This window comes from Geospiza fortis, unplaced genomic scaffold (assembly GCF_000277835.1).
Source record: "Geospiza fortis unplaced genomic scaffold, GeoFor_1.0 scaffold719, whole genome shotgun sequence".
Classification (NCBI taxonomy): domain Eukaryota; kingdom Metazoa; phylum Chordata; class Aves; order Passeriformes; family Thraupidae; genus Geospiza; species Geospiza fortis.
Genome location: NW_005054451.1, coordinates 1,018,342 through 1,027,615, shown reverse-complemented (window position 1 = coordinate 1,027,615; position 9,274 = coordinate 1,018,342). Strand labels below are relative to the sequence as shown.

Sequence of the window (9,274 nt, the reverse complement as noted above, 5' to 3'; positions counted from 1 at the left end):
TTCCAGGGAAACAAGGAATAATTTACAAGAATACTTTGGTGAATAAAGATCCAGCCGCTTCATCAAATGTTTTAATGCTGAATGCTGAAGGGAAACTGGTATTAATTTCTTGTGAAGAGGTGGGGCTGGATAAATCAACTAGCTCAAATTCAGAGCTTGGTTTTAGCTCTGTATTAGGATAATAATTAAATGTGTTTGTGCTCAGCCTCATGGTTTGTGCCACATGGACTCCAATCTCCCAGAGCTGTTAGCAGAAGATATCTCAGCTCTGGGATTCTTCATCTTCCTAGAAACTGTACAAAATGTGTGGAGGGAGGAACTGCTGCATCCTGAGGGCTTCTGATCTAGAGAGGGAACAAAACTAAGTTTTTCTAATTCCCAAAAGGGAACTTGAGAATATTGTAGACAGTAAACATGTTGGAACTTCCCTTGTATTCTATTTCCCCTCTGTAGTTTACAGTAATCTATAGGGTTTGCCATTTTTGCAACAATTTTTAAATAGGTGAATTGTGAAACTCAGTGTAGCTCCACATTATCTTTTATCCACCTCATTGAGTCTCAATATTTGAATGTAAATAGCTTCAGATTTAGAAAGCTGTACTGACACTCTTCATTTAGTTTTCATTCACAACTGTCAAAAATTTAAACACCATTCTTGTGTCAATCCAGCCTCCTCCAAACCCACCTTCCATCCCTGTTTTTAAATACCTCATGTGAGAGCTGGAAGAGAAAGTGCTTGCCTAATTATCCTTATTTTCAACACTGTAAATTAAGCTGTTCATGTGAATAGTTTCTTCATTTAGCAATACGCAAAGAATGTTAAGAACTGTGAAATAATGCAAATTTTGTCAGACACTGTACACAAGGTTTTTAGGGGGTAAGAACTGTTTGGAACAGCGCTTTCCACAATGCCTTAAAAGCAAAGAAACCCATATTTTTGTCACTACAGCAAAACACAGGTCTTCAAAACCTTCCCCTCACTTTGTGTTGTTTTCAGAACTTTGACAGGTGATGATTTGCATTTCCTCTGTCCTCAGCCTGTGACAATTTTCCAAGAGGAGGTAGTTTCAAAGCAATCTAGAATTAGCTGTGACAAGTGACAATTGCATGGGTGGCACAAAAGGCTTTTACAAATAGACATTATTTTATACAACAGACATTAATATGTTTTAATGAAGGAGTGATTCACAATGATAATATTTTTGCCTTGTTAAGATTAAACAGGTCTGCCATATGCTCTCGAGTGCTTCAGATGCTTTCAAATTTATTTTTATTTTTTTAATCTATGCATATTAACAACAGATGTTGAATTTTAAAATGATCCAATAATCAAGGGGAAATCATTCCAAAGCTGAGAGATAATTTTGTCATGTCATTATTTCAAATACCTTGTAAGTATTAAATATTGGTTATTTAGCTCATAGCTAGCTCTTGCACATGATATTTTTTGTCATCTTACTACCTCCAGAGTTTTCTCCAGTTGCTGAGGAGTGGGTTGGTCGAACACTTGCCTTGGAACTCCATCCCTAAACTTTCAACTATTTTTATTAAAAAAACATTTCACAAGTGTATCTGCCCTCAACTCCTGTGCCTCTGGACTGTACAGAAATGGGATGTTCCTGCTTTTTCCTGGCTTGCCCTTGTTGCACTGAGGGAGTGAGGGGAGGGAAGAAGGATACCACAAAGCAAATACACTGAGCTGACATGCCACAGGTGAGGGACTCTGCTCTCAGAAGGCTTGAGTGGCTCCTACAGTGCTACAGGAGCAACCTCTGGGTGATTACAGATTCACCCTTTGGCTGGTTATTGATAGCTTGAAGATCAGAAATTTGGATTTTTGCTTTCTTTCTTGCCCTGGCTCCGGGAGCCCCCGATGGGGTTGGTTCATAGCACAATCTGTTGCTTCTCCTTCCCACTCCCAAGCACAGCAGGTCACAAACTCAGCTGTGGCAGCCTGGGACAGTGCACCACAGCTCCCATGTCATTTGCTCTCACATTTTCACCTGTCTTGTGGGTGTGATGGAGTAAACAAACACATCTCCAGTGGCTGGGAAGCTCTAGAGAGAGAGACAGCACCTCAGGCTGATCAGCCTCCCCAGAGCAGTCACCTTTGTGCTGATGCTGCTGGGGAGAAGCTGAGCTGCACTGGGTGATGCCCAGCCCACCCCAGCACCAGCTTCTCACAAAGCACAGCACTAAAACCACTCCTGCTGCTGGGAGCCACCAGCTGCCTTTCCAGCATGTTTTCTGGAGACCCAGAGCTGTGCTCAGCAGGAGATGCAGAGATCATCTCCACGCTGAAAGCTGCAAGCTTCTCTTTGCAGTCCTCCTGCTGCTGCTTGGCTCCAGTGCCTCATGGAAATGTAGGAACTGTAGGAAATGTAGGTGTAGAGATTTTTGGCATCATCTCCTTCTGGATGTTCCCTGCAGAAATTAAAAAAAAAACAAAACAAAAACAAAACAATGACCAAAACAAAGAAGCAAACAAACAAAACCCAACAAAACCAAACAAACAAAACCAAACAAAGAACCACAGGGAAATTACAATGGGATAATTAACATAAACAAGATGCAAAGCATGGAGAGCCCAGTCAGTTTCAAATAGGTAGCAGTGATCTCAAATTGATTTCCAATGGACTGGAGACATGAATCAGGGAGCTCTTGAGCGTGTGCTTTGTTATTTGTATAGATTACTAACTTCATTGACTTAATTTGACAAAGCAAGCTGTAGAAAGGGAAAGTCAATCCCATCTGCTTCTTGGTGAAGAGAGTAAATTTATAGATCCTAAAGGGACATAACTCTCAATGAGATACATTTGAGCTTCATGCTCTTTACCTCTCATTTTGCCCTGTAGGGAGGCAGCCTGACTATCAAGTAGTTAGTCCTCAATCATTTAGGTTGGAAAACACCTCTAAGATCATCAAGTCCCTCTGTTAACCCAGCACTGCCAAGCCCATCACTAAACCATGTCCTCAGGTTCCTCATCTACACATCTTTTAAATCCCAACAAGGATGGAGAGTCCTCCATTGCCCTGGGCAGCCTGTTCCTATGCCTGACCAGCCATTTGGAGAAAAAGATTTTCCTAATATCCAATCCCTGTGTAATCCTGTGTGGGTTCCTAAAAGAGAGGCCACTTAGATGTCTTTTTCTTCCCCAGGGAGCCATGAGAAAATGCCAATATTCCTAATTTCAGGTGGCAACAACCTTGAGGGTCCTGCTTCCACTGAGTAGCTGATCAATGGCTTCAAAAGTCTGAGGGAGAGTTAGGAGAGCAGAGAAACAAATAATACAAAATTTTATTGAGATCAGCCTGGGGAAGCCTGTCCCATCTGTTTATGTCACTACCCATAAGAACAGACTTCAAACCTGCTCTTGAGACAGGGATTGTGGAAATGATTTCCAAAGGAAAAGTCCCATTAACATAGGATGGATACCTCAGATGCATCTGCAGCTCCTCTCTGGGACTTTCAGTCAAGCATCTTGTTGCTGTGGAGGGAAATCAGGTGCAAGGGATCAGTTAGTGATGGTTGTGACCCAAAATGAGGTCACTGAGCATAGGGAGAGTATTTACTTGAGGTAAACACAAAAGCCAGAGCTGCAAGTGTCAGGCCAGGCCAGGTGGAAATCCACACAGCAAATGGTTCAGTTCAGAGCCTGTGTGCCTTGCAGAAAGGAGAGAGAAGAGGATATTCTTCATTTTAAAAAGCCCTTTTCCCTTTAGAAAGCTCTCTCTCTCTGTATGCCTTCCATAAGAAGTTCAGAAATGTTTGCTTTGACCCTTGAGCAACCTTTTCTCCAGGGTAAGGAGGAGGAATGTGATTTTTTTTTTTTTCCTGAGAAAAGAAAAAGATTGTGAGCAGTGAGGGGGAAGGGCTGAAGGTAAAAGTTTGCACTACATTTCTTCATGCAGAAATGGCCAAGATGGCAGTGGCTTTACCACCAGCATGTTGTTTTTGTCTTTACCTTCTTCTCATCTGATGAGGAGATTGATGGATGCATTGTACAGTTCTCTCTTTCACATTTTTTCATCTCAAGATGCAGGTGTGCCATTTTCAGCTTCTGTCACCTTAAACAACTAATTACAACTCACCATTGGCACCTCAACAAGGAAAATTTTCTCAATTAAAACTGTACAGAGCACCTATTGTCCAGCAGGTATAAAAACCCCCAGCTTTCCCCAGTCCATCCATCAGCTGTGAAAGACTCACCCTGCTCCTGTGAGGGATGCCCTTATGGCAGGAGCTGCTTTTTTTCCCCCCAGATAAATTGACATTCCCCAAACCTGCTGCAACTATAACTCTGAGTTTTCTTCAGCCAAGAACAAGGAACATTTATTTAAAGCAATGCATTGCACAGACAAGCTTGTTTTTGGTGACTGTTCTGCGTAAATATCCCTGAGGTGGGGGAAAGACCAACGCTATCTGATCCTAACTGAGGTTTTTATTGCTTTCCTTTGACTGCCTGATCTCAACTTTAGTGGGCTTTGGTCACTTTCTAATCTAATTCCTGACCAAACACTGGCTTACTTTTCTATGTATTTCACGAGCACATTACCTTTTAATGCCAGCCCCACTCTAGACCACAGGGAGTAGTTTATGCTTGATCAAGCACCAGAGTAGTTAATATGTTTATCAAGTTTTGAACCGAGCTACTCTATAAAATAAAAGCATGCCGTGATTTCTTAAACTGCAATTAAAAAATATACCACCAAAAATGCCTCAGTGTTGAGCCCTGGTCCTTCCAAGAACTGCAGCAGCTCCCTGGAGAGGGGTGGAGATTAGCAAACACGTTTCACATGACAGCTTTCAATATATTCATTTGAATAACTGGATTACAGAAGTGCATCAACATGCCTCTAAATCTTATTACTCTTTATTTCTCTGGATATCAGAAAAAAACAATAATTAAATTGGTCAGAGATTCTTGGGGCTCAGTTAACAGAATTGAGGCTCAGTGAATGTGGCTGTGCTTTGGAACCCCTAGACCTCAAGCTCAGGACTGGACCTCCTTTGTGCAGGGAAAGCCTGGAAAAATAGCATTGCAGGACCACTGAGGTAGACCAAGGCTGAGGTGGAGGAGAGAGAAGGAGCTTCAGGAGCCCACAGCTGGGGAATGCAGATAATTTCAGGGTGCATCTGAAAACCTGCTTGTGAGGAGGGCCTGAAATGAGAGCAGGCTCTGAGCTTTCTGCTGCAAATTCCCATCCTGACAGAATCAGGGCATGTACAGGTTAAACCAGCTCTTAGATGAGGGTGCCAGCTGTGCTGGGCATCTCCAGGAGCTGCCAGACCTTGGCACAGCTCTAAGAGCAGCTCCAGCGGCAGCCTGAAGAGAGATTGCATTTGTCACTGTGGGAACAATCTGTGCACTGAGCAGCCCTTCATTTCTGTCTCAAGGAAAAGCAAATAGAGAGAGAAATCCTTGTTTGCTTCATGCAGCTCTTGGCAGTTGCCATCCCCAGTCATTATCGTTAGAGAGAACATGAATAAGTCAAACTGCAGTGATGAGAAATGAGGGGAAATATGATGTGTAAGGAGGAAAAGATCCCAGGACTGCTGTGGTTAGAAAGTCTGGGAAGACTCCACTGGACTTTGGATCCCTCTGGGTGACAGCACTGTCTGTATTTAGTGCAGGAGGTTGTAGACATTATGAGCCACAATCAATATTAATTCACCTCTACAAACTGAAAAATGAGCAGTTTGAATTTACTTAATTTCATAGAAGAAAAATCTCTAAAAAGCAGGATTTTTTGTTATTTGAAGCTGTTTTTTGCATTGTTGTTTCAGTGCTCCCTTGGTGCCCTGCTCTCTGTACTCTTTAAAAGAGTCCTGAAAATGAGATTGAAAAGCTTTTAAAATTAGGTTAGTTTGTTTGGAAGTGGGCTTTTTGCCTTTTCAAAGTGACCAGTTATTCCAGTAACTTACTATTTTGAGCTTCAAGGAAAAACCATTTCCTGAAATTCAGCAAAAGAAAAACATTCTTTAGAAGGTCACTCAAATCTTTAAATAGAGGTAAGAAAGGCAGTCACGCATAATCACAGAGTGAATGCAAGTAATACCTAATTTAAATGGACCTTCTTCATTCAGTGCCTCTGTAATCAGCTTTTAATGTCCTCATTACAAGCAGTAAAACAACCTGAAATTGTAGCAAGTTTGTGAAATGGGATTTCAAATGTTTTCCCAGCACTTTTCACAGGGTGTGCATACGAACCTGAGGGATTTTTTAATCAGATTAATTTTACTGAAACACGATGACCAAAATGATTTTCACAGATTCACAGTAGGATTACATTCACAAACTAAAGCAGCCATCCTCTCTGTTCCCCCTCCCCTCCTGTCCATCTGCATTGCCCCCTTGCTGACCACGGCCAGAGCTGCCCCTGGGTTGTGCTGCTTTTTAGGCTCATGGAGGTTCAGTGCCAGGAAGTTTCTCATGCTATCCCCGATTGCAGCTGAGCAGGCTGGAAGAAACCTCTCAGAACTTTGTCCTCTGCACTTAACTGTTATACCAGATATTTTCAGGGAGGAACACACTAGAAACCATTAGGCTGATTATAGCTTTTTTGAAAGGTGAATGTAGAAGGAAATTGTTTCTTCCCAAAATCAAACTCCTCCAAAGGAGAGTGCCTGCCCCTCCTCTGTGTTTGGCAGCTCTTTCTTTGACTGGCCATGCAGTGCTCATGCTTGGCTCAATACCCACAGCCCCTTCTGTCTCTTGGGGCACCTCCAGAAGGGCAGTGCCAAAGCCTCCGGCTCTCTCTGGAAGTCAAAGCTGATGGCAGCATTGCCACATGTCAAAATCAGCTCCTCAAGGAATGATGAATTCATCTCAGTTCTGTCAAGGCTGTGGGGACAGCACAGCTGACTTGCAGTAGCGTCAGCAAATTGGGGCTGCATGAGGAAACATTTTTGACCCAAACCCAAAAAGGACTACAGGAATGCTATGAGTCCTCTACCCTAGAGCCTGTCCTAAGGAATGGACTCTGGGTAGACACACAGGTTTAATTTTTACTCAATACAAAACACTCCCTCTTTGAGATATTCAGGTTTTCTATTCATCCTTGCTTCTCTTTGTCCCCAAAACCCATGTCTGTACTGACAGTAATATCCAACACAGATAGAAAGGATCCCTGCATCTTATTGTGCTCACATCTCCTTGTCTTCTAACACCAATCAAAGCAATAAAGATATTTTTGAGGCATGACATCTGCCTGTCATTCTCCATTAGAAGTGGAGGTGCACATGGGACTTGTGTTGTTATAATTGAGCCCTAAGGACAAATGTCAGGAATGAGGACTAATTAAAAGCAGAAAAGACTTACAATGTTCATGTACAAAGGAGGTGCACTCCCACCAGCTCTCATTTACAGCACCACACTGGCCATAATGCAGTTTGTAGCGGGTCCAATTTTCTTCTTCCTCCAGGCAAACATTTTTTTCAGCTCTCCCCTGAAGCTGTCATGCAGCCAGGCATAGAGGAAGGCATTGGTACAAGCAGACATCATTGCAAACCAGTGGCACAGCAGCTGGATGAAGTTGAAGTACTGCTTGTCAATCAAGCTGATGTCAATGTCCTTTATCATGTTGAAGATGTGCAGGGGCAGCCAACAGACTCCAAAGGCTGCCACCACTAAGACCAGCAAGCGAAAAGTCTTCCTCCTCCTGGCTCTGTCCCACTCAGCTTGGCCCTGGGTGACATTGCCCGGGACTACACGGTTCTTCAGCTTGACTGAGATCCTCAGGTAGGACAGGGAGATGACAGCCAGAGGCAATACATAGGTGATGATGAGGGTGCTGTAGGCGTAAGCCAAGCGATCTCTCTTCATGTGGAACCAAAACTCCTCGCAGATGGAGAAGTCCAGCTCCGGGAACTCTGCGTGGTAGGTGTGCACCAAGGCTGGGGCAGCCAAAGTGCAGCTCAGCAGCCAAATAGCAGCCAGGATGTAAGCACAGATGGGGATGGTGAGCCTCCTGCGGAAGGGGTACACCGTGGCACAGTACCTGTCCACAGCTATGACAGTCAGGGTGAACACAGACACAAACACCGTGACGGGTTGCATCAGGAAAACAAAGTAGCACATGAAGCGCCCGTAAACCCAGCCCCGGGGCTCAAAGGCATAGGCCAGGGTCAGGGGCACACAGGTGGCACACATAAGCATGTCTGAGAAAGCCAGATTGCCTACCAGAAAGTTGGTGACGTTGTGCATTTTTTTTGTCTTGCAGATGACATAGATGAGAAGGTAATTCCCGATGACACCAATAAAAACCACCAGCGAGTAGCAGGGGATGATGAGTGGCTTGAAGGACTGAACAAACTGGAGCCCTGAGAATAAATTGCTGGTGTTGCTGTGAATCGCAGAGAGGAAGCTTTGGGAGGTTAAGTTGTCCGAATTCATCATTTTCCTCCTTTTGTTGTCTGCCGTCAGCTGAGTGAAGTAGTTAGCACTGCGCTGCTCCTGCACTCAATCAGTGGGGATAATGGATGGATCACTGCCTGTCCAGAGGTTGCCACGTGGATTGTAAACAAGCAGCTGGAAATGCAAAAGGTGAACTTGTAACCCTCGAGAGGCAGCTTTCAGCAAATCCTAAGAAAAATCAAATACAACCAATTTCCATTAAAGTCCTCCTGTATTTACTATTAAATCTTGCTTTTGACAGCATGCCACTTAATAAACATTTAATACAGTGGGTACTTACTGCTGGGGGTTTTTAATCCCATATGATTTTCCTGTGGATGCCAAGAAGTGCCCTAGATGTCTGTCTTCTGCAAATCCAGGAGCGTTTATGTGTGTGTGTGTCAGAGAGAGAGAGAGAGAGAGAATATATGAGTGAGAAAGAGGGCGATGTGCATTTACAAGCTAAGTGGAGATCACTGTTTTTAAACAGTCTTCACTACTAGGTCATGATAGATTTATGTATAAGCTTTTATCCCCATTGGCTGCCCTGGGTATTACGTTGGTCTTGGTGTATTTTTGCTGGTAGTAATTAGTTCTAGAATATCCTTTCAAAAATTCCCCTCTCCTTCCAGTGCATCTATAATTGCCCCTCACATCTAAAAAATCAATTTACTTTCATTAACATGAACCTGCACAGTATCTAATCCTAGATTAGCTTTTCCAGAGCCCCCAGAGTGTCCAAAAATACTACCTGTAATTTTGTTGCTATAATGTGATGGTAAAATAGAATTTTAATCACATGCTGAAGGCAAATAAATGTTTATGCCACTAGAGGGTCTCAGCTATGTACCTGTGAATGAAGTTAGGATTAGAAATGT

At 43.2% G+C, this 9,274-nt stretch overlaps 1 protein-coding gene across 2 annotated transcripts; it reads right to left on the bottom strand.

Annotated features, from left to right (window-relative positions):
• Positions 1 to 2,226: 2,226 nt before the first annotated feature.
• PRLHR (prolactin releasing hormone receptor) lies at positions 2,227 to 8,831 on the bottom strand. 2 transcript variants are annotated; one of them, XM_005427729.2, is made up of 3 exons: positions 8,698 to 8,831; positions 7,323 to 8,585; positions 2,227 to 2,424 (listed from the first exon to the last, which is right to left on the bottom strand). In XM_005427729.2, exon 2 carries the CDS (start codon positions 8,397 to 8,399, stop codon positions 7,365 to 7,367), a length of 1,035 nt encoding a protein of 344 aa, XP_005427786.1. In that variant the 5' UTR covers positions 8,400 to 8,585; positions 8,698 to 8,831; the 3' UTR covers positions 2,227 to 2,424; positions 7,323 to 7,364. The 2 variants fall into 2 exon arrangements, with proteins under 2 accessions (XP_005427786.1, XP_030918436.1); XM_031062576.1 differs by lacking the exon at positions 2,227 to 2,424 and adding an exon at positions 3,436 to 3,488.
• Between the last annotated feature and the right edge of the window lie 443 nt (positions 8,832 to 9,274).

Coding starts and splice junctions, on each gene's coding strand:
- PRLHR (XM_005427729.2), bottom strand. CDS start 8,399: ATGATGAATTCGGACAACTTAACCTCCCAAAGCTTCCTCTCTGCGATT.